The sequence below is a fragment of the Podarcis muralis genome, chromosome 2, assembly GCF_964188315.1.
Source record: "Podarcis muralis chromosome 2, rPodMur119.hap1.1, whole genome shotgun sequence".
Taxonomy (NCBI): domain Eukaryota; kingdom Metazoa; phylum Chordata; class Lepidosauria; order Squamata; family Lacertidae; genus Podarcis; species Podarcis muralis.
In genome coordinates, this window is record NC_135656.1 from 57,968,177 (window position 1) to 57,995,457 (window position 27,281).

Here is a 27,281-nt window from a genome sequence, read left to right on the forward strand (position 1 = left end):
GGGTTGCTGACAGACTGCTAATGGCATTTTGCCCAACGCAGGTTTGCTTGAGCAGCAGTGCCTGAAAAAATGCAGTGGGGACAGTTTTTGCCTTCTTCAAACAAATGGGGGTTATGCATATTCTTGCAGGTGTATGGTGGCCAATATCAACCTGAATAGATCTGAATATAAATAACCTGAGTACTTTAGATATTATTTTTGACTGGTATTCACAGTAGCTCTTTTTGTGACAGACACAACTTCCAGAACTTGATACGGCTGAGTCTTCTAGAATGCTTGCTTTTATCTCTTGGCTGAGGGAGCAAAGGCCCTTCTTTCCTATATTGTATATTTTAAGGTAAGTGACATTTTTATATGAGAAGACTACATCAGCATACAGTCCTGGTAGCCGTGCAGCTTGCTGCTCACCTGGGACAGGTAGCAACTGGCTCTCTGTGAACAGCTTAGTTACAAACTTCCTCTGTTGCATGCCCCCCGCCCATTAAAAAGAGGAACATTCTCTGCCTGCTTGCTTCCAGCAGAGATAGAGTGAGATTCAACGAAAGTAAAAAGGGGTAGCAACACTGATATTTGGTGGCATATGGGGAGTGTTAAGGAATGTACAAATGGAGGGATGCTCAGACCCTTAAGTAATTACCTGAAATGGCCAGTCTTGTGGCATGCTTGGAATTCCCACACAAGCCAGTAGTTCCATTTCAATAGCAAGAACAGCTACAGGGCTGTCCCAGGTGCTGCCATGAATGAAGAAGTATTTGCTTCCTCCGATCCATGTATGTATCAGAGTTTGTGCCCATGCAAACAGCATGAGTATCTTTAATGCTGTAGATTCCCGACATGTTAACAAAATAGATTTTGCTTTTATCAGACAATTCACATTGTAAATATTTTCTAGGAATGAAGCATTAAAAAGTGTTGACGCTCATGAAATTCTGTTTGCTTTTATTTTTAAGGGATGAAAGTCCATGGAAACCAAGTTTCCTGCAAAATATGATAGAAGACAGAACAGAATCTGCATTATCGTACTATGAGTTCCTTTTGCATATTCAGCAGCAAGTGAATAAATGAGCCCCTTTCGAAGGACCGTTCCTGCATACAGAAGACTTGTGCTTGTAATGCTCCTATAAAGTTTTTGGCCTGATGCAGTTGATGAGAATCTCACTGTGATTTTCAGAAAGAAAGGAAAAACAAAGCAAATAAAGGACCACCAAATCTTGTACTTCAAACAATTAAAATCCATTTGAACATGTTGGATGCCTTTTTAATTTGCTGCAGAATGTTTCACTGTAAGTAGCATTATAAAGGCAATATTGAAGAGCTGAACCTTTATACAAGATTTTTTTTTGTTCAAAATACTATGTTTCTAACTTTTTGTTTTGTTTTTCTGCTTTGTTTTGCTGCTATATTTCAAACCTCCCAAGACTGAGTTGCAGGGAAACTATATTGTCTTGATTTATACAATATTTATCACTAATTTTTTAAAAAACACATTTTTAAAGAAGCAATGAAACAATTCATGGTGAACAAAATATTTAATGAACTTAGTTTCTAGTGCTTTTCAAAATGGATTATGATAAGCAAGGCAGAGTAAACGTGAAGGGATCTGGCTGGATTTAAATGAATATGAAACAATTCATTTAAAAAGCTTTAAGATGCACCAGTATTCTAGTACCTGAAAGAACCATGAACTTGCACTATGTCCATTGAGAATTATAATCACATGGCCTGAATCGGCTACAAAAATGGTGACCATGGATTCTTGTCTTTGATAGTAACATGATGTGTGTAAGTCTTAATTCATTAATTGAAAGTAAATAGGGGAACAGACTGTTCAACCAAAAGTCATGGATTGCATTTGATTAAATATACAGTCACATTTTTATATTCAGTTAAGATTTTTAATATGAGTGCTTAATGGTGACACTAAGCCATAATCATCACGTTAAAAACAGTGTTGAGTAACTTGTCTAAAATCCAGATGAGCATCTAACATGCTGCCATTTAAAATTGAAAAAATGCAGGGAAGAATTTTTGTGGCTTTAATGGAAAAAGATTTCAGAAATCCCACTTAATAGGCAAGAATCCCAAGTTCTGCATAGTATAAGCAAGAATAATAAATGTTAGTTTTACTCATACCCAGGAAACTACTGTGAAATAAATCATGGCAAACAGCATTAGTGTTTTTGTGTAGATTACCACACAAGCAGCCAGCATTAGTATCATCCTTCATCCATGGTAGAACTTCAACTTGTAGCTGTCTTGGATTTCTATTTTCTCTCACACCTCTTCTCCTCTCCCAAGAAAAGTGGATCGGAAATATATTTCCATTGCACTTCTTCCTTGGTGTTCCTTTTGTGGAATGATACTTTGCAGCCATTTTTTCAGACCGTTGCTTTTGTTCAGTTATAGAAGATTAACTGAAATGTCCTCAGTGACGGGCATGGGTAAGCATTACATGCACAAAAAGCCACTAAAGTTCTCTAAAGAACTGTGGTGTTTATAAACCAGCATTTCGAATCGGAATACCAACTCTTATCTACTTCTAACAACATTGTCTGCTAATCTATCCAGTGTGTCAGAGTGATCTATAAAAAGTTGCTTATAGAATTGTTTACTTTCATGTTACAGGTGGGGGGGTGAATCTCCCTCTTCAAAAGGGATTAAAATACCTGTTGAAATCTGCAAAAGAGAAGTTCCTTATTGCTGGTGTCATTCTTTTTTTTTTTATAGTAGTAATCCAGTTATGGAAGTTGCTATCGAGAATGATATGCACATTTTCAGCATGTGATCATAATGCAGTGCGTGCTTGTGAGTACTGGAAACCAAAACCTGAATATTACTATTTTGACCATAGTTCCATTGACTCTTAAAGTGTACAAAATATACCAAGAACAATTTGTGCATAGATTGTGTGCTTAGATTATTTTTCTGGTTCAGGCACAGGTACTGTGCATGGATAACAAATGCATCCAGCACCCCTTGGGTGAATAACTGCTCCCTATGCTGCACGCATAATAGATAACTGGTGTCACCAGGCTTGACTGCACTCCTTGGGGTGGTGGGAGCCCTTAAATGTAGCACCATGCCCAGCTATCTCCTGTGCACAAAAATACTTAGTTTGAAGAGTGTGTCATGGGGTGTGTGTATTTCAAACGTGGTTTCACTTCATGTAAGACAGGATGATAGGCCTTGACTGAACTAGCCTAACTGAGGGAGAAAATTGATTTCAAGAATAAATCCCTAATCCCTAATCCCTCTTTAACAAAAATAAAAAGGATGGTGAGCACATTATACTGTCTGGATAGGAATGCTTTTTAGAATGTTCATACTCTTTTTTGCAATATTGAATTTTCTAATTTTCCTCATGATGGACAAAACTACATCTGCTTCAAGTTGTACTCCTTTTTTAATAATAGGGATTGCAGGGCAGACCCATGTGTAAAATTGCCTATGCTATACTTTTACTTACAACTGTCTCTTTTAAGATCTGTCACAACTTAACTAGGCAAGAATGGCCCTGATGCTTCCATCTTAGCATGGCAGTTCACAACAGATGTTCTCTATTTTTCTAGTTTTAAGATTTTTAAACAATTTAGTATGATTGATGGATATGTTAAATTCAGTCAGCATCAAAACCATCCATTTTAATTAGCCTTTGCATTTCTGTAATTTCATAATTTGTAATAATGATGAGGTTTATTTTTATTCAAAATTAATTTAACAGAATATATAATCATACAGAATGTGAAGGGACCATCAAATGTGACATAAAGCTTCTGTCCACCAGTTACAGATTAAATCCTTACATAGTAAATTTGATTTTGTAAAGTAGTGTAAAATATTGTAATATTAATCCTTGTTTTCTGAACTCAGACATTGATATTCGGTGTGAAATTGTAAACCATGCTCTTCTGAAATTGGAGGCAAGGTTTTACTTGTTCCCCTTTTTACAGTTTGTAATTTTCACTGTTTTATTCCTGTATAAAGTCATTTGTAACACATGCAAATGCTTATTTTAGCTGTGCTAATTTATCAAATTTGGCTACTCAATAAAATTAATTGAAAGAGCTCACACAGAACTTCATCAGTCCTTTTTACAAACAGAAGTTGGACGCCACAGGAAACTTGGCAGTGTTAGTGCCATAGCCAGGCTTGAAGTCAGACTGGAATGGATCAAAGGAATCAGTTTCCTACCAAGTACAGTGGTACCTCGGGTTAAGTACTTAATTCGTTCTGGAGGTCCGTTCTTAACCTGAAGCTGTTCTTAACCTGAGGAACCACTTTAGCTAATGGGGCCTCCCACTGCCACTACACCACCACTGCACAATTTCTGTTCTCATCTTGAAGCAAAGTTCTTAACCTGAGATACTATTTCTGGGTTAGTGGAGTCTAACCTGAAGCGTCTATAAACTGAAGCATCTGTAACCCGAGGTACCATTGTATGCCTGAAGCTGGACTGCCATCACCTTCTTGGCCACCTTGCCCCAAAAGGAAATATTCACCATTGTGCAATAGATTAACACTTCTGGGTCCAAGTAGGTTTTCTTGAGGAGATGCATCACTGCCTCATCTATGACAGATGGTACTCCTCACTCTCTATTGAAGAATTAATCACTTCTTGAACCCACCTAATCAACTCCCTGCAGTTAGCTCTAAGAATCCAGAATCGGCAAGGGACAATGAGACCTGTGGTCAGCTACACTTCTCTAAGCAGCTTGCCCACACCCTTAGGTTGCAATAATCTAAACTGATCCAGTGCTCCAGATGCCTTTGTTGGACTTGGTGTACCCATGAGGATACTGCCTACCACCCTATTCACAAGTAGAGAGTCATTAGTGCACAAAAAGGAGCTTAAAAGCAAATGTCTTCATTATATAACACACACACACCAGGAAAAACTAAAAGTTTGTTTAGGGGGTGGTATGGGCATTGGCACAACACTTATTTAGAAGGTGGGGAGGAATGAAGGACAAAAAAATTGGCAAGTAAAAGCATAATTGCTTCATATGTTGTACAAATATTAATGCTGTAATCCTCTGCTTGCTTATTTGGATTACAGCCACAGAATATAATGTAAACATGCATAAGATTTGGGGGTGCATGAATCTGACAAAATCTCAGGAAAGAGCATTTACAATGGCAAGGTATATTTCACCAAAACTTTAAAAACAACCAGAAACTATCAGGTATATATGACCCCCACAAAAAGACACGTCATGACATCCTTGGCACCCATTTGATGCCTATAATTAATGTATAACGACTCTACTGCTGTCTTTTGTTTAATTGAAAAGCATAGGTTTAATGCAATTCATGAATATTATCCTCTAGCTGTAAGGATTTCTACATTTAGGAAACAACCAGTCTATAATAGCATAGCAGGATGCGACACCATTCCTTACTTGTGTAACCATAGAAGTGTGAGTAGAAGACTTGGGTGTTTATGCAGAGATTGCTGGTGGGGGTGCTGAGTGCAGCAAACAAAAACAACCCCTAATTGGTTTTGAGAGAGCAGTGGAAAGAAAGTAGAATGGGAACACATGGAATTAAATGGAAGGTGCCTGAGTATGTCTTTTTGTGTTATCTTTGGAACACATTAACACAATGACACAGTCGCTTTCTCAAATTACTTGACAAGGCTTTAGAACTTCTAAAATCACCCTTCAAGAATTCCAGTAAGAATGGTGCAGTCCCTTTTATATTCAGACAAAAATATGGTGATCTCTAAATCAAAATATTGCAATTACAAAGGTCTGACAAAACAAATTTAAGCCACAGAAGAGGTGTCTAAGTGTGACATGTTTTATTGCAACAGTAGGGTTTTGAAATGGGCACTAATATTTTAACTTCTAAGTTATTAGCTGGACCAAATGATCTCACCTGCTAGACTTTTTTCTTTTATCCATCTGACGACACTGTCTGTAAATGACTTCACTGTTGTAGTTAAGTGTTCCTGTAAATGTGTATGTGCTAGTCTTTTTGTAAGCAGAGGGAATTCATGGTTCTGCCTGAGGAGGGAGAATATGAACCACAGAAAAATATTTCTCCTAACAGTACTAGGAAGACTGATGCTGTAGTAAGTTTATTAGTACAGTGGTACCTCGGTTTACGCACTTAATCTGTTCCAGAAGTCCATTCTTAAACCGAGGCGTGCTTTCCCTAATGAGGCCCTTCCACTGTTCTTAGAGTGAGGTAAAGTTCGCAAACCGGGACACTACTTCTGGTTTTGTGGAGTTCATAAACTGAATAGTTCATAAACAGGGCTGTTCTTAAACCGAGGTACGGCTGTACAGAATTGTAGAGTTGGAAGGGACACAAAGGGTCATTGAGTCCAGCTCCCTGCAATGCAGGAATCACTGCTAAAGAATTCCTGACAGATGGCCATCCAACCTGCTTACTACATTTGAGGTTTTGGTCTACCACCTTCCCAGGTAGTCTGTTCCACTGTCAAATAGCTCTTACCATCAGAGCACTTTGTCTATTTGCAAAACAGCTCTTAGGTTTGGAACTTCAAGCAAGATGACAGAAAGCATGGTTTAATTCTAACAGTGTCATTTTTAACACTCCATAGCAAGGAACACTTTATTATATTTTAACTGCTCATGTTTATGATTTCACATGCCAAATTCTGGCGGGTCTGCTTTAGATTTTGTTAGGGTTGTGAAAGAGTAAAGAGATTAATGTATATTTTGTAATTTTGTGCATGTGAAATATCTTTGTATGCATTGCATAGCTGAGTCAGTTTACACTTTGAGCCTTGGAACAATCTTAGATTCCTTAACTAAATACAGCTCTTCCTGCTTTTATCTTAGAGAAGTCCCCCAGACATCCAGGTGTTTTTAGACACCCATGATAGGAGAGGGAGATAAAACCTTGTATGTGTGTACTTACTGCTCTGTTTAATATATGTTTCCATAAACAAGGTGCACGTTGCTCAGAATTTCTTAAAAGGGAATATTAGTTTTAAAGGAGCAAAATGGGTGCCTGGTGATTTTTCTTTAAAGAAAACAAAGGCTGTTTAAAAAACGAAAAAAATAAACACTAAAATTTGTGTTTCAATGAGAAAGGCAAAAGTAAAAATCGATATACAATAGATGTTGGCAGTTGTTCGTTCATAAATCGAGATCAGGCTGGGCTAATAAATGTTAACTCCAAAAATAAATCCGATTGTGGACCTCCGGTGCCTACTCCCAAGTGCATAGGATTTGCAGACTACATTTCCTCGAGTAACTGTTGTATTTTTCTGTGTCACTCCACCAAATACATTTGTAGAGTCAGGTTTGAAGATGCCACCATCTCCTGCATTAGGACAAATGCTACAGCGTGGAGCGATTGTGACACACACCCACCCTTTGCTGTATGAGGTCATTGCATACATGCCTGTCCCTCCAGCGCGCATGCGCAAGCACTTCTTTGCGAGGCTGCTTTCGCCATCTTTGCGAAGGGCGCCATCCTCCAGCGAAAACAGCCTCAGGTTACGAGCCCGTCGAGGGGGTTTGCCGTAAGCTCTCGCGGTTACAAGTAAAAGCCTGTCCCCACAACCCGCATCCAAGATGGCGCCGCTCGTCCCACCGGTTGGAGGCGGTACCTAAAATGGCGGCGGCGGCGGCGCATGCGCGTTAGCGAAGGGTTGTCAGCGGGGCCTGGCCGTTCCCCATTGTGTGCCTGCTGCGGAGAGGAAGCTCGAGGGCTTTTCGCTGCCGCCGCCGCCTCGGTGCTGCTAGGGATGGAAACGGAGCCTCTGGAAGGAGACGGCGGCGGCCATGAGGGGCCTAAGACGACTTCGGCCATGGCCCCCGGACTCACGGCCTCTCAGCGCCGGGCCGAGATTCGCCGGAGGAAACTGCTGATGAACTCGGAGGATCGGATCAACCGGATCATGGGCTTCCACCGGCCAAAGGCGGGTGAGGACGGGGCGTGGCTTTGGGGGGGCGGTTTTTGTCTGCGCTGGGCATCCCCTGCCTTGCCAGGGCACTTATGAACGACCTCCTTCCTTCCTTGCCGGGGGTGGGAGCTCGACACGCGCCCCTCTTTCCCCGTCAAGTCCTCCTCTCCTTCCCGAACAATGGGATAACATAGTCCGTATATTAACAAGATAACCTGATCGCTCAAAATGACGCTGCCCCTCCACCCCGAGCGATATATCGCATTCGTCTTATTTGAGGTGCTTCCCCCCTACTCTCCTTTTCAGTAAAGGTGCTTTGTTTGAAGATAAATCAAGTTATTTCATGCGATCCAAGGGTGTCTGTTTCAGCATTGAAAATGGTCACACCTGCCTCTACGTCCTTTGGGAAGAACAGATCATGCACAATTTATAAATTGAAGTGTGTTTCGTTCAGGATTTGTGTTCCCATTTGCAATGGAGAAAGCTGAACACTCTTATATTTGACACGGAAGTGCCAACAAACCATGCTGAATAATTTCAATACTTACTACTGAATGAAATCAATATTTTTTTTCCATAATTCTATTCTCTGAATCGTTTTTATCCCACCTGTTGCTTATTTATTCACTCAATGTATTACGGTAGTTTTTTGGGATGACATATGGGTTTAAAACAGCTATTACCACCAAGAAGCCCTGGGTGGGTGTATCCTTGCAATAAGCTTGCGTCTGACTGCGCAAGAGCTTTATGTGAGAGAACTTTGAGAGTACAGGAATTTGAATCTTTCTACTCCTTTAACCCTAACCAGTATAACACGCTGACTGGTCTCTTTCCTGTTATTTATCATTTAGATAATGTTTCCAGTTCACAATATAACTTGTAACACTTGTTTGCCTTGTGTTGCCATTTTTAAATGTGGAACTGAGACCATGGTGATTTGCCTACTGCTTGCATAATAAATCTTTGTCATGTTCCTTGATTTCCTATTGAATATGTAGATAGTTTTATTAATGTGCTGTGCTTCTGGCTGCATTTAAAAGCAGAGAATGTAACTTAACACTTATGTGGGGAAGCTGTACAGTAGCTCCTGCTTTTTAGTACTTTTTGGTCAAGAAGAGGAGGAAGAGAGTTGTGGAAATCATTAGAGCTTGCAGGTGTTTACGTGCTTTGATTCTTTCTGTGTCCTTACAGTACGCTTTAATATTTTCAGAGCTGAGATTCCACAGTATGTATTGGTGCCATTCTCTTCCTTCTAGTGTGTTTGAAATATTGGAGATTGAAATCGTTTCTTTCTAGTTTAAGGGTGCTAGTAATCCTCTGAAGAAAGATGACAACTTGAAGCACTTAAGAGTCCCTGAACCAGGTGTTGCTAAAGCTTTTTTGTCCCATGGGTCATATTCAGTATTGGCCAAACCTCTAGAGGCTGCAGGTCAGCACTGGATGTGGCCACCCCATACCCTCACTCATGCACACTTGCATGTGTATACTTTGCCCTCAACTCTTGGTCTTCAAGGTATTGGTGTGAAGTCCAGGGAGAGGGTGATTTTCATCCCCATCAGGTTTACAGCTTTCTATCATTGTAGCACCATTACCAGTAATTTTTTTCTAGAAAAAGAGTTGCAGGAACACCCACTTTTTTTTTAGTTGAGCTTTTTTTAGGGGAAACCAAAGCTGGCCTGGGGGGCAGCCACCCCTGTGCTAAATGAGGGTTTAGCACTGCTTCCTCCCCACAAACATGCCCTCCTTCCTTCTCTTCTTCCTGGTCAACACTAAGGGGAACAGATGCTTCATTTTAGATTAACCACTTTAGTTTGCTGTCCAAACCCTGAACTATGGCTAATCTTAACTATGGTTAACTATCTTAACACAGTTTGACTGAGCTTGGATGACATGAGAAGCTGTGACTAATGAAAAATGGAAAGCTCTGGGAGAGGTTGGGTGAAAGCATGTGAGCCTGGGAGAAAGATAGACTTGCTTTTGCAACGCTAAACTGTGGGTTAGTGTTCTGTCCAAACTAACCCATTATGGTCAGCTTTCTCCTTGGCAGGCTTTGTGACTTTTCTTATGTGTGCTATAAAGCAGTTTTGGAAAGCCTATAGAATGGTGTTTTTAATTATTCTGTCACAGTTCTTGGAAAAAATAGGCATGAAATGTTTACACTTTTAAAAGATTAAAGATTGCATTTCTGGTTTGTACTTTTGTTCTTCCTTCTACAGTTTGTAGTCACAAATCCATCTTGGTATGACTTGTTTCTCTCCAAACCACTGTTATATGCAAAATGAGTTATTTAAAGAGCTTTGGCAAAAAGTCTCTCTGCAATCAATCTATTTGACTCAGGAAGAAAATATGTGTGGAAAATTTATTATTTGGTTATTTGGCGTCGATAAACTACTGTAACTGGAATGGAACCAGAGGAAAGCACATGGAATGGAGTTGGTAGAAGTAACCACTCTAGCTTCATGAAAATCTGCTCTTGAGGATTAGGGAATACTTTTGGTTGGAGTGGGCTGTAGTGCAGGGGGATGAAGGTGGGAGAGGGGATCCCCCCCAAATTAGGTGGAGACATGAGCTCTGATTGTGAAAGTTGCTTCTATCTGACTTTTAAAAAAAATCTCCTGCTGTCCACATAGTATGAAAATTAAACCAGCAATAAAACACAAGCAGCGCAATCTTTTTTAAAATTACCACTGAACGACTAGTCCTTGTGTTTCTTTCAAAAGCCAACAAGTAACTTGTCCTGTGTCCTTTTGAAGGGAGCTGTTTTGTAGGCTGAGGTATGCAAGGGAAAAGGCACCAACTCTTAGTATCTTTTTGAAATGGCATTATGCTTTATTTTTATTTATTTAATAAAATTATGCCCTACCCCTTTGCCTTATGACTCTCAGGACATACCAGCAGGTATTTAGCTGGGGCAGGAAGGGGGAGTGTTATTAGGCTCAATGTGAAAAGTATATGCCATTCTTGTTTGACCCCTGTTTTCCTTACAGTTCTCTTAGTTCCACAGCTGCATGGCCTAGGACCTTAGTCTGTAGGGATCCACTACCAGTTTATGACCTGATCTCAGATGGTCACAACAGCAGCCCTACCGCTGTACAAATATATGGTTAAAAAAAAGAAGAAGAAAATGTTCCCCAGATGCATGTTTTGGTTTAAAGTGGGTCCCAGGTTTGAAAACATGGAAGACTACTAGCCTACGTCTTGTAGAGTAACCTACAATATTTAGCATAGTGACTCTTTTCTTTTTTACCTCCTCTTTAGATGATGACAGCCATTCAGAATCAAAACTTCAGCTGGAACAAGATAAGCCAAGCACCCTTCCCACTCCTGTTTCCAAACGGGTTGTGCTAGGCGACACTGTTTGCAGTTTGGCAGGAACAGCTGACCACGCAAGCAGTGCAACAGAGCACAAGGGAGAGAAAAAGGACTTGTTTAGTATAACTCCCGAGGTTGGAAATGATGGCACTGGCGAGCTCCGACAGCGCAGCAGAGGGGATCTGATGGAGGTTCCGCAGAGAGCACCTCGCCACGGCTTAGACCAGTATCTCTCGAGGTTTGATGAAGCGATGAAGCTAAGAAACCAACTTATCAGTGAGAAGCCAAGCCAGGAGAATGGAAATGTGGTGGAGGAATTTGATTCCTTCCGTATTTTTAGGTTAGTGGGGTGTGCGCTACTTGCCATTGGAGTTAGAGCTTTTGTCTGCAAATACCTGGTGAGTAAAGAAAAGTCTAAATAACTTAGTACTTCTTGTTTATTTGACCCGGTTGCCTTACTGATTAGCCCAGAAAGTTTGACCGTGGAATTTGCATTTGACAGATAAGGAATTTATGCTGAGAAAAGTAATAACTTTCCCTAGGCCCACCCATCAAGTTCATAGCTAAGTAGAGATTTGGATTTAGGCCCAAATCCATAATTCTGTCCACTCTTCAACAGTGGCTTGCCCTAAGTAGGGATGATTGAGCAATGATTATTTTAAGACACATGGTGTTTGGCAAGAGGATCGGAACCACAAGAAATTGTAAGCCCTGCCCTAGCAAAAGCATCAAGAAATTACTGTACTTTGGTGCTCTTCTGTATTGACAATAATTAAGCTATGAGTAGTCCTGGAAGCCTAGGATTGCCAGCAGTGTTGTTTGCTTTTCAGGCTGTGCCAAATACTGCTGACTACTGTGTGCTAAAACACAGCTGACAATTTACTAGCCAGTGATAACATTTAATAGTGGAGCAAACGTGGCCTTATGCATGAAGCTTAACTACAAATTATGCCTAGCTTTCACCTTGTCTTAATCCTGTTGTGAGCTGATCACATGAAGCAGCCTCTCCAAAGCAATTGGGCTAAAGTTTTCTTGCCACCAGAACCCCTAAGGAAGATGTAACCATCTGATTTTAGGACTGAGATCAAGTTGGCAAGATATGGACACAAATTTCTAGACATCAAAAATGAAGAAGACTGCTATCTTAAATTACTTAATCTGTCAAAAATCATACAAAACTATCCAAACCATTTCGAGATTCCCAGGCTCATTTTTATGGGAACTGGGTCATCAGCAGAAAAGCATCTCCTAACTATATAAAGTGCAATGCCTAATCATTGCTACTATCAAGTGGCTTTAAATTATTCAAAAGAAATTTGAATGTTATTGTTTAATTATGTGCAAGGATGATTATTTACTGAATGATTCATATGAAAGTTTTCCTTGGGGACTTTTTGAATGGACATGTTTCTAGACATTACTATAGTACTCTAACCCTATAGGTCTGTACCAGTACGTTAGATATATGTTAGTGACTTCTCTGGATCTTCCTTAAATATAAATTCAGTCTGTTTTGACAGTGGTGCTTTGAAATTTGGTTCTCTTCTCTATATTTTCCAATCAATTGGCTGAAACACTTCATAGACTATTTCCTTGAAATAATGTAGCAATGTGAATTTCTTGTTACTACCTTCTGTTTCATTTAACTTCTTTGTTTTTCCCCCCCACAGTCAATATTTGCTCCATTTCTTACCTTACAGCTTGCATACATGGGGTTGTCGAAATATTTCCCAAAGGTAAGACCTTTTTTTTAAGGATAAACGGATTATCAAAATGTGTTAACTTAAAAAAAGATATGATGGAGAAAGCTCCGTGTTAGAATTTTCTTAGCTTTTATGCAGTATAGCAGATAATGACAATACAGTACAATGCTAATTTAGGTTTATCAGCAATTGTTTGCATTTTGTGTACATACATTTTGAATACTTGAGAGTAGTCAGCTACAGAGACAATGCATAAACTCTTCAGTACTGAGGATCTTCATGGGTGTAAGTTACATTCAAATTTAGAATACCTTACTTCTGAGTAAATTTTAAAGGCCTTGAATTTGTAGCCCTGGGCATGAGGTTTCTGTCCCCTTTGCTTTACATTTTTGCCCAGGGATTGATGCACAGCCTCATGTCTTCTTCTCACCTTTTAGTGTATTGATCAAATATCTTACTTTTCTTTCAAACTGGTGACGTTTTCAGCTAACTTTCCTTTGCTGTCATCATTGTTTTTGTGACAGTTGTATTGAGTGAAACATGAGAATTACCAAATGTGGATGACAAGGGACTTATTAAGTAACAATTAGTGGACAAAAGTCCCTTTTAGTATAGACAACTGGCAAGCGAATGTAATGGAACTTTGAAGAAAGGAACAATTTCCAGTGTGATAACACCGTTTCCAGGTCCCAAAGTCATTACTTCATCACTGTAGCCTCTGCCCTTGCCTGATGAATGTAAGAGAATAGCTCCAGCTGCTATTTGTGAACAGAAAGAGCTCATCATAATAGAAACAAGCAACCAAGATTACAGGAAAATACCTTTGAGATGCATTTTTAAATGCACTTTGAGAAGTGTATGGTAAAATATTAGGTAACATTATGAAATGTATTCTTATTCTTATTCTTATTCTTATTCTTATTATTATTAGAATGTATATACCTCCCTATACCCGGGGGCCTCAGGGCAGTTCACAGAATAAAATCAAGTTATAAAACCACAAAATACCTAATAAAAATAAAAATAAATGTATTAAAGCTCTGGTAAGGTGCTTAAAGATGAAAGCTGTGAAAAACGAAGTAATTTTTATTTCTTAAACAGAGTGAAAAGAAAACGAAGACCACGGTATTGACTGCTGCTCTTTTACTGTCTGGGATCCCTGCAGAAGTGATTAGTCGTTCCATGGACACTTACAGCAAAATGGGGGATGTTTTTACAGACCTTTGTGTCTATTTCTTTACTTTCATCTTCTGCCATGAACTGCTTGTGTTTTTTGGTTCCTGAAGTGCCATGATAGCTGTGGAACCTGGTGTAATACTTCAGCTGGACTGCATCACTCTTGATTCATACATGCCTCTGGATATATAAACAGTGTTAACCCTATATCCAATACTTGGTTCAGTGCAGCTTAAACATACTTTGATAGGGAAGAGCTTTGAAGTCCCAGCTTTGAAGCTGAATTGGTAGATTTTGAGTACAGTGCAGAGTGATCTCAGATATGGACGGTCAAATGCAAATATTGGTCAATGGTCCAATGACACACCTTTCTGTAAAACTGAAATGTGTCCTTTCTGTCCACCACCCCAGTTAAAAGGAATCACCCTGAAACTGTAACCTTTCCCTTTGGCTCTATGATTTGAGAGCACAGTGCAGCTGAGGTCTCCTACTTGAATAGAATTATGTTAGTCTTTATGGGTGAATCCAAGGATTCCATGAGCAAAACTCAACTCATCAGACTCTCCTGCTGGAGGAAAGGTAGGGGAGGTGATTTTTGTGTTCCTCCTATACCAGAGGTCCGGGGATTCTCCAGAACTTGCGGGGGTGACACAGGAGGAAATGGAGATCAGAAAAATTGTTCCCCTCTCCCTTTTCCCAGCAGGAGTCTCTGATGGGTCTCTGTTTTTCCTCCAAATGGATCTTTCTGTTCATGGAAGGAATGCTCTGAATACAAGCTTATCATAGGAATATCCTATTTTATTAGCTTATATCCCTCAATTCATGCATTTTAGCAGTCAGGATAGTCTTACCAAAATACTGCCAGCGCCAAGATTGATTCTACAATAGAATTAGGCTGGATATAAGTCATCATTTTATGTCTTCCTTAAACGGGGTAGTATTCTCTTTGTTTTCTTGTAGTTAGGGAGGTTTGATTTTAGGATGTGAATGCAAGAGCTAAGACGAAGCAGTGAAATTCAACTTCTTTATGTGTTCCCATTAAGCATTCATTGGGTGATATCAAACATTAATCTTACTCAAAGTAGACTCATTAAAATCAGTGGATTTTAGTCCTTCATTTCAGTTAGCCTACTCTTGAGTTTGACTTCCATTGGATATTGCCTGTTATCTTTTTTTTAACCAGACTAGGAATCTTAATTACTTGTGTTTACATGATCTAATGCGATATACAGCATTAGTGCAGATTTAAAAGCTGCTCTCTTGGGTAACTATACTTTCGTACCTAAAAATCTCACAAGTTTTGCTCATTCCTCTGACTTGACAAGTGCTATTTTTTGTTCATTGTAGTGTAAACTAACACAGGTTTCTGCTTCCTATTTCCTATATCTTCCGTTGCAAGAATATTGCATGTGGAGTCCAGCCTCTTCTGTCTGGACATTCAAGGGATCATTACATTTATCAGTAGCAGGGGGGAAATGTGACTTGTATGAGTACAGACCAGATTTTAACCATAATTTTAATCAAATTATTAGTTTGTACAGTTGCTTACATGTTCATTTCACATGGGAATGCTGACTCACAAGTAAGTTTTTATAACCCATCTGAAACAGATACTTGAAGCGTCTTCCATCAAAACCATTAGGGCAATTCTAGGTAAATGCTCTTGATTGGTTCATTTCTGAAAGATTCCGTTCTATTGGTCAGTACCATAAAACAAGTCTTTACTTGGTTTTAGCTGGTGGTCCTTCATATTTATTTATTTATTTAGAGTTAAGTTCCTTCAGTAAATCACAATTGTTGTTTACCATTAAAAACAGATTTTATTACTAAAAAATAAAGAAAAATAAATTAAGAACCCTATAATATTTAAAGGCTGGTTCAGAGGAAGCCCAGATTAAGAGAGCATGCACACCCAACCTTCCTTTCTCCCTCCCCATCTTTCTCTGCTCTGCTTCAGTGCTGTGTGCAATGTTTGCGATCCCTGGTTCACTTCTGAACCTGCCACCCTGACAAGTAATTGGCACCAGGCTTAGGTATTCAGTGAGAAATTAGGCTGGGAGAAATCAGGCTATTATGTAATAGTTCCCTTTATGCTGAAGGATGAATGGATATTTGCCTGGGACCTTAAGAATTAATGGGATTAAATGTTCTGGAGGTACAGTGGCCATCGTAAATGATAGGTGTTACCCATGTAGCTGTGATCCCCTAAGTTACTGAAATCATTCTGTGATTATAGAGGCTAATGTAGCTTCTCTTTTTAGAGGCGGTCACTTCTTTGTTTTTGTTTTGAATAATCAAAATAAGCTGTTTTCCTTATTTTGCTTCTTTCCTCCGTTACAGTTTTAATACTGCATTCATTGACCCAAGTTTCATTGTTCTAATTGTATCTGTTATATGAAGAAAAGAGTTTTTAGAGTAAATATGGATGCACTGGAGACATCTGTGCACTTGGAGGCGTTTGCCATGGCAGTTCCCCGCGCTGAAGACATGATTCTGCTCAGTTTAAAAAACCAACTTTACTCTTTAGCAGTAGGAACTGTTGTGGCAAAAACAGCAAGCAAAGCCCTGTTTGTATCTGAGTTCTTTCCTGGGCATGTATTTCTTTCCTCTCTAGAATCGGGCCATGATATATTCTATTGTGTTCAGTAGACTTTGCACTACGATAAACTCTCAGCATCTAATTGTATATGTTAAGGTCTGACTATATGTCTGTCAACATGTTGAAAGGTTCTGTTTGAAGCTAATGGATGTAATACAAAAGATTCAGAACAATTGCTTTGCAAGTGAGGGCTGAAATTGAGCTGGCATTAATAATTCTATCTGTAAGGAGTGACTGTTGCAGAAATACTGTATCTGCGTCACACCTTCAAAATGCTTTGAAGTTTTCATCATTCCCAACTAATAGTTTCAGAAAGCTGATAGACTTAACCATTAAAACACCTTTCAGCTTGTGTTTCTGAATTTCTTTAATTCATATTTGCCAAGCTGGACTTTTCAACAGTGATAAATCAGTATCAAGTCTAAAATTTAATGGGTAGAATATAGAATTTTCCCATATTGCCCACTTCCGCTATGAAAAGTGATGTATAGGGTGGGATAGCAGGTGAATAGTAAAAAGATGTTTTGTATGTGGTTCCTTTTGCAAAAACCTCATTTTGCAAAATCCAATAAACCTCATGTGGTCATGTATGTCCTCCAGTGTAATTATTTCTAGACTGCTTCTATGAAGTCTGTTAACCATTTATTTGTTGGCATGCCTTTGTAATTCATTTTTAAAGACTACTTGGGTTGTCAAGTGTTTTACTAATATATTTCCAATGTTATTTTCATTTCCAACTATAGAATATATGTTCATTTAACTTATGGACAAGCATGATTTAGAAAGTAAAGAATTAAACACTGCAGTTAGCTCTGTTGAATCTGTTTACACATTACAATAGCAACATGCCATCTGCCAGCTGAACAAGGACAATAATGTGTAGAAAGACCAGAATGGGAGTTATGCTGAACAGCTGGTAGCAACAAGCATTGCATGTCACCCTTCTAGAAAAATTAGCACAGGAACTAATGAGAGAATTAAAGAAATGTCATATTTCTATTTACAATTGTGAAAAATGTACACTGTGGTACTGTACTGTGCAATTCCACCCTGAAAGAACATCTGGAGCACTACGGAACACTGTTTTTGGACATCTGTAAAAAAGGAAGATTATTTCACCCTTTGTCATACTAACAAACTGAGCATGCTTCTCTGCCAATCCTGCTCCCATCTCACCCACCCAGTTCCATCATGACCACGAAGTAGCTTTTTACTGTAGGCTATACCAATGCACAGGGACGCGGGTGGCGCTGTGGGTAAAACCTCAGTGCCTAGGACTTGCCGACCGCATGGTCAGCGGTTCGAATCCCCGCGGTGGGGTGAGCTCCCGTCGTTCGGTCCCAGCTCCTGCCCACCTAGCAGTTCGAAAGCACAATTAAGTGCAAGTAGATAAATAGGTACCGCTTTCTAGCGGGAAGGTAAACGGCGTTCCGTGTGCTGCTCTGGTGCCGATTCGCCGGAGCAGCTTCGTCATGCTGGCCACGTGACCCGGAAGTGTCTGCGGACAGCGCTGGCTCCCGGCCTCTAGAGTGAGATGAGCGCACAACCCTAGAGTCTGTCAAGACTGGCCCGTACGGGCAGGGGTACCTTTAGCTTATACCAATGCACTACTACTAGGTCAACAGTTGTCCAGTCTCTATCCAGATTTGGTGGTTTGTTTTATTTATTTATATCTACATCCATTAGTCACATGGTGTACTGGAGCATCTTAGCATATTTGTAAGATGCTTAGGCAGTGACTGTGTTAAAAAAGTATATCTATAGACACACGAATTAAAGCAGATTGATGTAGCATGTCTCCGCATTTAAGGTCACTGAAAGCGGCATGAAATAGCAATAATTCCATACAATTAAAGAACTTGCTATCCCAGGTCTCCTCATCCCATGATTCTGCTCACTGTAATACTGTTGCACACACCTCAATTCAGTTTCCTTGGAGTGAAGGTCACTGGAGACTGGTGATTTTAGGATATATGATTTAGTATAACAAAATAACAACTTATTATTTATACCCTGCCCACCTGTCTGGGTTTCCCCAGCCACTCTGGGTGGCTCCTAACAGAATCAAAAGCACAATAAAACATCAAACATTTCACTAAACAGGGCATTAACACATGAATAGATCTTGCTTCCCTAGTTTATAAACTTGCTTCCTTAGTTTATAGATCTTGCTTCCCTAGTTTATAGGGAGATCTCCAAACCCATAGCTCTGGATTAAGCACACAGGGAAAGTCAGGCCTCCTGTTTTTTTGCAGCTTCAGCCCAGACTAAAAATTGTGACTAGCTCTTGGCTAGTCTCCTACTTACAATATGTCATCTCTCTTCCTGGAAGCACCATTAGCTTCTTGTTCCTATTGCAGCATGGCCAACTCTCTATTCTTGTAACAAATAGGTGCTTAGCAGCCCAGCTAGGCTGTTAACTTAAAAAAAACAAACTGGTTTGGCCAGTTCAGCAGTTCCTTCTACCACAGACTACAGTCTTATAGATAAAAAAAATTACAGACTTGGCTGGGATCCACAGGCATTAGCCAAACCAGCCACCCAATCCTATAGCAATACTCTTACCATCTCCATTAAGATAAATAGTGGCATACCTGGTCTGTGTTAGACATGAATCCAAGTTGTAAGTAGGAAGTATTTGCTATCGCATCATATTAGCTAGTTTTGGGTATTTGTGTATGTTAATATTAATACTAGTTGTACACAGGGCATTGAAGCAATTGCCTTCAGCTTTTTCCAACCCAGCACCCAGGCATACATTTTGGGTAAGATTTTCTTAATTTCTGGGGTGGTAGTGCTGCTTTTGCAACCCAACTTGGATCAGGCCATGATAGTGTGTCCCTCCTCACCAGCTGAAGACCAATGCATTAAATACGTTATAAATTTATTGGGTGCATTGCTTTACTGTTTTCCTGGAGGTAACACCCGCATTTTCTGTCTCTGGCATCAAACCGTATTGTAGCTAAAAAGAGAATTGGTCAATTTTATTTTATATCAAGGTGGCTTAGAAATCAGAACGGAATCACAGACAAGTCAGTATTAAATGCAAACATCACGAAGCAGCTGGTAAATGGAACGTGTCTCCTAGCTCAGCACCGTCCATTACAGAAGAGATTACAATTTGCGCAATTACAATCCATACGTTGAACATCAGCTTGCCATGGACATCCGTCTGGTCACTATGAGAACGAGATGTTGGACTAGATGGGCTTTGGGACCCATCCAGAAGGGACTCTTCTTGCGATCTCATCACGCCTCTTCCACACAAACACGCAGCAGAGAGGAAGGTCCCGGCCAGAGCCTGTGAAAGCTCGGCCCTCCGGACGCTAGGGGTCGCTGTGCCCGGCTGGCGGAAAGGCGGGTGACGGCCCCTTCCTTCCGCTTTCTGCGTAGCGCGGTTCATTTCCGCTTCGCTTATTCCTTCGGAAATGGCTGCTGCTGCTGCTGCCGCCGCTAAGCCTTGAGGGATCAAGTCAGGAAGGAGGAGGAAGAGGCCGCTATGGGTCGCGAGTCCAGGTGAGCCGGGAGGCCTTTGCGGGAGCGGGTCGGGCCCTGCCCGCGGTGGCCTTTCCGCACGGGACAAAAGTGGCCGGCCCCTCGGGGAGGCCCTTCGCGGGGCCGCCTCAGGGGGAGCCGCGCGGAAGGAAGGCCGTTCGGGGGTCGCGAGGTTCTCCACGAGCTTCTCGCCGTCGCGAGTGTCGCAACTGCCAAACGGGCCGGGACTTTATTTCAGACACTTTCATAGAGTCCGTCATGATATTTCTATATAATAGTGATTTACAACTTTAGACGGGGCATCATCAGGGCAGTTTTTCGCTCTGTTATGTGTTTGAGGCGGCTGATGGCCATCCTTTTTTCCCAGCCCACCCCTGGACAGGAATGTTTCTGTCCCTGTTTTTGAGCCCACCTCATCCCCAGGCCAGGGGTCGATAGCAGTAGCTTCAACGACCCAACAGATGAAATGTGAATTTCATCCAGAAAGGGCAATGCCACATATTTGCCATACAAGGTTGGATTAATTTTGATGTCCATGAGATCAGTTCTACTCAATTGTAATAAAATATGCAAAATGATAGCTCCTCTCTGCTTATTAATTTCTAATTTGTTGCTGCTTCTCACCTGTACCAGGCCATTAGTTATCCAGACTGGTCATAATCCTCTGTAAATTGGGATGACCTGTAGTTATAAACAACAAACTCGATGTGACTGTTATGAGAGAGGTTCTAGCAGACCAAGAACCTAGACTTTAAGAGTGCACAATCATCATCATCATCATCATCTATTATTTCTACCCCTCCTATTTGGCTGGGTTTCCCCAGCCACTCTGGGCTGCTTCCAACAAAAAATTTAAAATATATGAAAACATCAGTCATTAAAAACTTCCCTAAACAGGGCTGCCTTCGGATGTCTTCTAAATGTCATATAGCCGTTTATTTCTTTGACATCTGATAGGAGGGCGTTCCACAGGGTGGGCACCACTATTGAGAAGGCCCTCTGGCAAGGTCAACTTTGTTCTTTTTTTAAAAAAGTTCAATATGTCATTAGCTGCCACTGTTACTGCTGTTAATCAATATTGGGATGAAACAGATTTGCAGCGCAGGTTTATGGTAGCTAGGCTGAACCGAGGCTAGCAATGAATGGTTGTAGCATACCTGATCCAAAATAATTTGTAGAGAGAGTCTTAATAGTGACTTGGCAGATTGCGTATTTTTATTTTTCTTGGTTATATCTCATTCTTATTTTAGGAAGCTCAGGGCAACTTTTGTGGGGCCCACAGTAGTCTGTCAGGCACTGATCTAACCCATCCCTGCTTAACATCATTACACCCTTTGAGGCTTTCGGACTGTTCACTGAACCAGTAACAATAACACAAGGCTGCTTCTTATGATTTTTGTTGTAGTACGTGGACATGAATACCTAAGTAAAATTCAGTATTGTACTATTTGACAAACGTTCCATCTGCACAACCATCACCAGACAGAATGATATCCCCTCTTTCACCTGGACACTGTTCTGGAGGTTCTCCTGACTCCCCTTAAGCTAATTGGGGGGTGGGTCCAGGGGGAAAGCCTCATTAGGTGAATCCCACTCCATGAGTTTAAAATGCACATTATCCAACAAGTATGAATTGTGCATGTGTGTGTTTTTAACTGTGTTCCATACTAAAAAAAAACATACAACAGGTGATTGTGTCTCTACCTGCATGTATGTTGAATTGAAATAGTGTGGGTATGCATATATGTATGTGTATATGTTTTAATGGACAATGTGTGTATTTTGTGCTTGGGAATTCATAGCTGATTACTGACAATTTTTATAAAATTTGGACCTCTCTCTTTTCCAACATCCCTATGGTTTGCCCTGGAAATTATTAATTCTCTTGGAACAACTTCTACAGATTGGTTGTCTTGTACAGGTGAAGCCTGGCCTCAAGGCAAATGGATTCCCATATTAGCCATTTCTTAAAAGCCAATGTAATGCTTCTTGGACCAAATGGAACATGATTTGAAGACTTATGTAATAAGCTTGTAATGACTTTCACAGTAACATATGGTTTCATGACATTAGGGAAAATCCCAGTATTTCATGAGTCTGGACCATTTATGTCACATAGTGTGAAAGGTTTCATGCTGGTTTAGTAGAATGTTTCATCTTGCTTATCTTAATCTCTCTCATTTCCTTAGATCAACAAAGCAACAGGTGTCCAAACAAAAACAGTGAGTTACCCTATTTAAAATAATAGTTTTTGATCTCACACTTTCTAAGCTCAGATGGACTATGTTAATGATTGTATTAGTAAAGTTCTCATCCTTTTTCAGTATATCTGTATGGGGCCCAATTTGGATATTCACAGGGCCCCTATTCTTTTCTAACGTCTGTGGGTTCTTCCTGCTCAAGATGAAGTGCATTTGTTGCAAAGGAAGAAAACAGTGCTGGGACCTGCCGGTTTTTCATAGTACTACAAGATACAGTTCTTTAATTTTTCTATATTTTCAGTTCCACAAAAGGTTTTAGCAAGATATTTATTTAGGTTGTAGTGTTTTAAGTAATACTTTACTCTTTTCACCCTATGTTTGATTTTCTTGGTATGGTTTGCTTAGCAGCCTTAACTGTGTTATAGGGAGCTAGTGGCTCTCTTGAGAATGTTTGGCATGTATTTTGGATATTAACACAATACTTCTAATTTATGATATATGGTAGAAGGAAAGTACAATTCTTAACATTTTGGGCATAAAAATACTACTGTTTCTACTCTATTATTTCTCTACCCCATCTCAAAATTAAACAATAGGCAATGCAGAAATGAATGGCTGTCCCATTGTAATTTAGGGGCTGAGCATACAATTATCCAGAGATTGGATTGCTTGATCAAGCTGCCAACAACTAGATAATGTTATCTTCTAATTTATAATCTACGTGACATTACAGCCCTAGAAATTAACAGTGTTAATAGTTAGTTGCCTGGAAATGGTTCACAGTATGTTAGTATATCATTTATTTTTGCTTTTACTCGCTGTTTTATTAATTCCTAAACTGCTTTCCTTCTATTATTGTTGTGCTTCTTTGCCTTGAGCCATGCTTCCATTTGAAAAGGAAATACTTTAAGTACAAAATAATAGAACTCGAAGAACCAAAATGACATTGTCAGCCCCTCTTATGAGTTCTGAATTTTTATCTTATTTACCATATTTTCCCGTGTATAACACACCCCCATGTATAAGATGACCCCTATGCATGGGGGATTTGTAGCTGTGTCTCCTCAATCCTTGTCCAGCATGTGAAGATAAGTCAAGAGCTAATTTTTAACCTTTTTAAAAGCTCTAAAGATTGTATTCTTTGAAAACATCTGTGATTGTGTATGCTAAACTCCAATTTTGCTGTTGTATATCTTGACCATTCTGTTGCTACCACAGGCATTATCGGAAGCGCTCCTCATCACGAGGGCGTTCTGGTAGCCGTTCTAAGAGTCGCTCTCCATCTGACAAAAGAGCAAAACGTGGAGATGATAGACGTTCTAGAAGCAGGGACAGAGAACGTAGGCGTGAAAGATCACGGAGCAGGGACAAGAGGAGATCTCGGTCACGTGATCGAAAGCGTGTGAGGTAAGCAAAGGAAAATTAAATAACTTATTAAAACATTCCTCCCCTGGGAGATACTGGGTGTTTTCTGGGGAAAGAGGTTGCCTCTAACTAGAAGATGTGTCCAGTAGGAAGTGTTCTCAGTTGGTCATTTTCCTTGAAAAGCTGTAATCATTGGTATTAATGCTTGTCCTGTTTTCTTTTTAGATTACTAATGAAATCTTTTTTAGATTACTAATGAATATTTTCTACTATCTCTCTTTTTAATGATTAAACTAGAAATAATATTTTGTTTACACAGTATTACCCAAAATCTGCTTGTGCGTAGGCGTTCACGAAGCAGAGAGCGGGAACGGAGCAGAGAGAGGAGGCGATCACGCAGTCGAGAAAGAAGAAGATCCAGAAGCCGAAGTAGAGGGCGACGGTCCCGATCTTCTAGCCCTGGCAAGAACAAGAAAGTAGAAAACAGGTAATTGACATACTAATGCATGCCATTTTGATAAATATTTGAATACTTTAATAGAATAGCTGTAATTATGGTCAACTTTCTATAGACAAGTCATAAGAAAGTTTGAACTTACTCTGGATAACCATGAATTAAGCATATACACAGAGCGGTAACCTGTCATCAGTACAGCTCATTTGAAGATTAGGGGGGGAATCCAGGGGGGGAAGTGTTTCATTGTGTGTGCTGTGAAGTGGTGATGGTGACATTGGAGCATCTCTGATAATGTGATGCGGGAGTTACAGCTACCTGTTCTGTGACTTTGGGAAGGAAAAAAACCTCTGTAATAAATACCAATGAGAGAAGCATGTCCCTGGGTAGAGAGCAACATATAGGAAGGCATGGAGATAAGCATGGTAGAATAAAAAATAAGGAGGATTGTATTGAGTTTGTGAATAGGGACAAGAGATTGAATATGAAGAAACAAGTGAGTAAATGAAGTGATTAGGGAAGAGCATTGGGGAAATATGCCTAATTGCTTCTGTATGGTATCCAGTAAATAAGTTCTTTTCTCCCTTCCCTCTGTCCTGGTGTGAACTGCAAGTGAATTTCTAATGCTTTTGCTGCAACCATTAGTGCTAGAGATGAAATGCCGAGGTTCTGAAAATTCAGAGTCTGACATTAGAAGATTAATTGTTGAGAAATACTACATTATAGAGTCCTTTCCTTTATCAAGTTTTATTGCAATATTTAATTTGACTGCTTTGAAATCTGCTTCACCACCACCACAGTGCCAAAAAGGAAGAGCCCCACATTTTTTAACATACGTTTGCCTCATCTGAACTTGGCATGATTGCAGCAGAAACTACCAGGATAATAACAACCTTAAAATTTTGCTGAGATCCAGGATGGACGTTTTGCATTTGCCTTCTTAGGTTTGACCTGCTGTTCCACTTTGGTGGACTTTCTCCTTTTAGAACTTTTATTTACCTAAGACACTTCAGTTCTGTATTCTCTCTCTCTCTCTCTCTCTCTCTCTCTCTCTCTCTCTCTCTCCCTCCCTCTCCCTCTCTCTCTCTCTCTCTCTCTCTCTCTCTCTCTCTCTCTCTCTCATTGCAGAGAGTCAGCAAAGACACAAAACAGGAAATGTTGAGTATTGTGAGGGACATGTAATGCAGAGTAGTTCTTGTATCTGGCTTCATAATGAGGGAGCCATTTCTTCTTGTTGAGGTTCTTAACCTGTATCCAAAAACCTCCCTTCATTCTTCCTGACAGGGGCTTGGTGTTGCATGCACTCTAATCTATGTACTCTGGTGTTGTTACCTGTACAGTTATGATAGGAAGCCTTTTATTTTTCTGTAAATAATACTATGTAAGAAAATATTTCATTTTGTTACTTGTTTGTTGAGGAGCTGCTCTATATAGAGAGAGTTGTGTGCATGCTCCACCTAGTGATTGATCTTGGTGCTCTCCTTGCTGGGCACTGTGTTTATCTGCTGCTTCGTTATGCTGAGCTGCAAGAAAATGGCATTGGTGATTCTCTGGCCTCTCAGAAAATCAAACTTGTTCCTTTGTGGCCTCTGTGCTGCTATCACTACGTTTAGAAAACCTGAAGGAGTCCTCTTTGTTCTACAGATCTGCTTTCTCAAAATTAAAAACAGGTGTGCTAAATGAAAAGTTTTAAGCAAGCATGCGGTCAAGGTATACAATAAAAATATGTAAGCCATTTCAGAAATATATCCATCTAGCTTTATCAACCTTATTCTAAAGTCACAAAGATAATGTCTTGAAAGTTCAGTGACATAAACTGTTGTTTAAGATAAGCATATGGTTTTTGTTAAAACCTTTCAGTGGGCTCTAAAGAGAACTTTATAAGATTTTACCAACCAAAATGATTTCTACATTTATAGCCAAGGGTTAGCACATGTTTGAATTGGATTTGTCCTTTTTGTGGGAGAAGAGGTGGGAATAATAAAAATCCATAATAAACATGATAAATGGCTTTCATATTGAAGCCAAGTCTGTCAGATTCTGAGGGAAGGTGTGTGTTTTAAAACATTCATTTTAGCCAGCAGTGACTCCTTGGAGGACACTAACACTTCCAAAGCAAGTGCTAAATCACTTAGTGAAACAAGCATTCATTTTTAGTTGATTTGCACAAGCTGTTTCCTTCAAGGAGGTGTAAAATAAACACTGGGACTATTAGTTACGCGTAGGTATTCTGGAAATTAAATTTTCAATAAGCGTTTGCTTTCAAAAAGAGAGAAAAAGAAAGAAAGAAAAGATCAAAATGGAGCCTAACACTTGGTATATGCCTATAAATTGTAAATGTCTGAAATTATGTGCATGATGAGATTAAGGCCAGGATCTAAAGAGGCAAATACAGAACGATGCAGACAGTTTTCTTTTCCTTTTGAAGCCCCTTGAGTCACATGGGCATAAGAAGGGCCTGGTGGATCAGGCCATCTTGTTCAGTGTCCTGCTCTCACCGTAGCAGCCATATGCCTATGGGAAGCCCACAAGCATGTAGGGCATGTGCAAGAGCACTCTTCCCTCCTACGGTTTCTAGTAACTGATATTCCAAAGCATACTGCCTGTAATTGTGAAGGCAAAGCGTAGCCATCATGGTTAGTAGCCAATGGTTGTTTTTATTTTTTACTTCCATGAATTTGTCTAAGCTTCTTTCAGAATCATCCAAGTTGGTGGCCATTACACATTCCTGTGAAAGCAAATTCCATAGTTGAACTGTGTAAAGAAGATACTTTATTGTGTCTTGAATAGTCCAAAATTCAGCTTCATTGGGTGTTATGAGACAGAAAGAAAAGCTTGTCTATCCACTTTCTTCTTGATATGCATACTTTTATAAACTTCTGTCATGCCGCCTCTTACTTTCCATTTCTCTGAATTAAAAAAAATAATCCAAATACTGAAACATTTCCTTATAGGGGAGTTTTTCCATCCTCTTGCTCATTTTGGTTGCCATTTTCTGAACCTTATCCAACTCTAAAGTATTCTTTTTGATGTGCGGTCACTAGAACTGTACACAGTGTTCCTAATGTCTTCACTTTGTGTAATGCTGTTATGA

At 39.9% G+C, this 27,281-nt stretch overlaps 3 protein-coding genes across 8 annotated transcripts in view; all 3 read left to right on the forward strand.

The window, feature by feature from the left end:
- The window catches only part of SEC24A (SEC24 homolog A, COPII component), a 33,654-nt gene extending 29,589 nt beyond the window's left edge, over positions 1-4,065 (forward strand). For both annotated transcript variants that reach the window (XM_077924533.1, XM_077924534.1), the window contains exons 22-23: positions 234-337; positions 951-4,065. In XM_077924533.1, the coding sequence (XP_077780659.1) occupies positions 234-337; positions 951-1,065 (219 nt within the window). In that variant the 3' untranslated portion in view covers positions 1,066-4,065. The remainder of the gene's footprint in view (positions 1-233; positions 338-950) is intronic.
- Positions 4,066-7,470: 3,405 nt separating this feature from the next.
- On the forward strand, positions 7,471-17,258 carry CAMLG (calcium modulating ligand). 2 transcript variants are annotated; one of them, XM_077924536.1, is made up of 4 exons: positions 7,471-7,901; positions 11,141-11,592; positions 12,895-12,930; positions 13,999-17,258. In XM_077924536.1, exons 1-4 carry the CDS (start codon positions 7,610-7,612, stop codon positions 14,179-14,181), a joined length of 963 nt encoding a protein of 320 aa, XP_077780662.1. In that variant the 5' UTR covers positions 7,471-7,609; the 3' UTR covers positions 14,182-17,258. The 2 variants fall into 2 exon arrangements, with proteins under 2 accessions (XP_077780662.1, XP_028573898.2); XM_028718065.2 differs by having other exon boundaries at positions 7,500-7,901; positions 12,865-12,930.
- Positions 17,259-20,037: 2,779 nt separating this feature from the next.
- The window catches only part of DDX46 (DEAD-box helicase 46), a 34,932-nt gene continuing 27,688 nt past the window's right edge, over positions 20,038-27,281 (forward strand). For 2 of the 4 annotated variants that reach the window (XM_028718068.2, XM_028718069.2), the window contains exons 1-4: positions 20,039-20,188; positions 22,357-22,389; positions 23,587-23,775; positions 24,080-24,220. In XM_028718068.2, the coding sequence (XP_028573901.1) occupies positions 20,172-20,188; positions 22,357-22,389; positions 23,587-23,775; positions 24,080-24,220 (380 nt within the window). In that variant the 5' untranslated portion in view covers positions 20,039-20,171. Of the gene's footprint in view, positions 20,189-22,356; positions 22,390-23,586; positions 23,776-24,052; positions 24,221-27,281 lie in introns of all 4 variants that reach the window. The other 2 variants (XM_028718067.2, XM_028718066.2) reach the window with 2 other exon arrangements.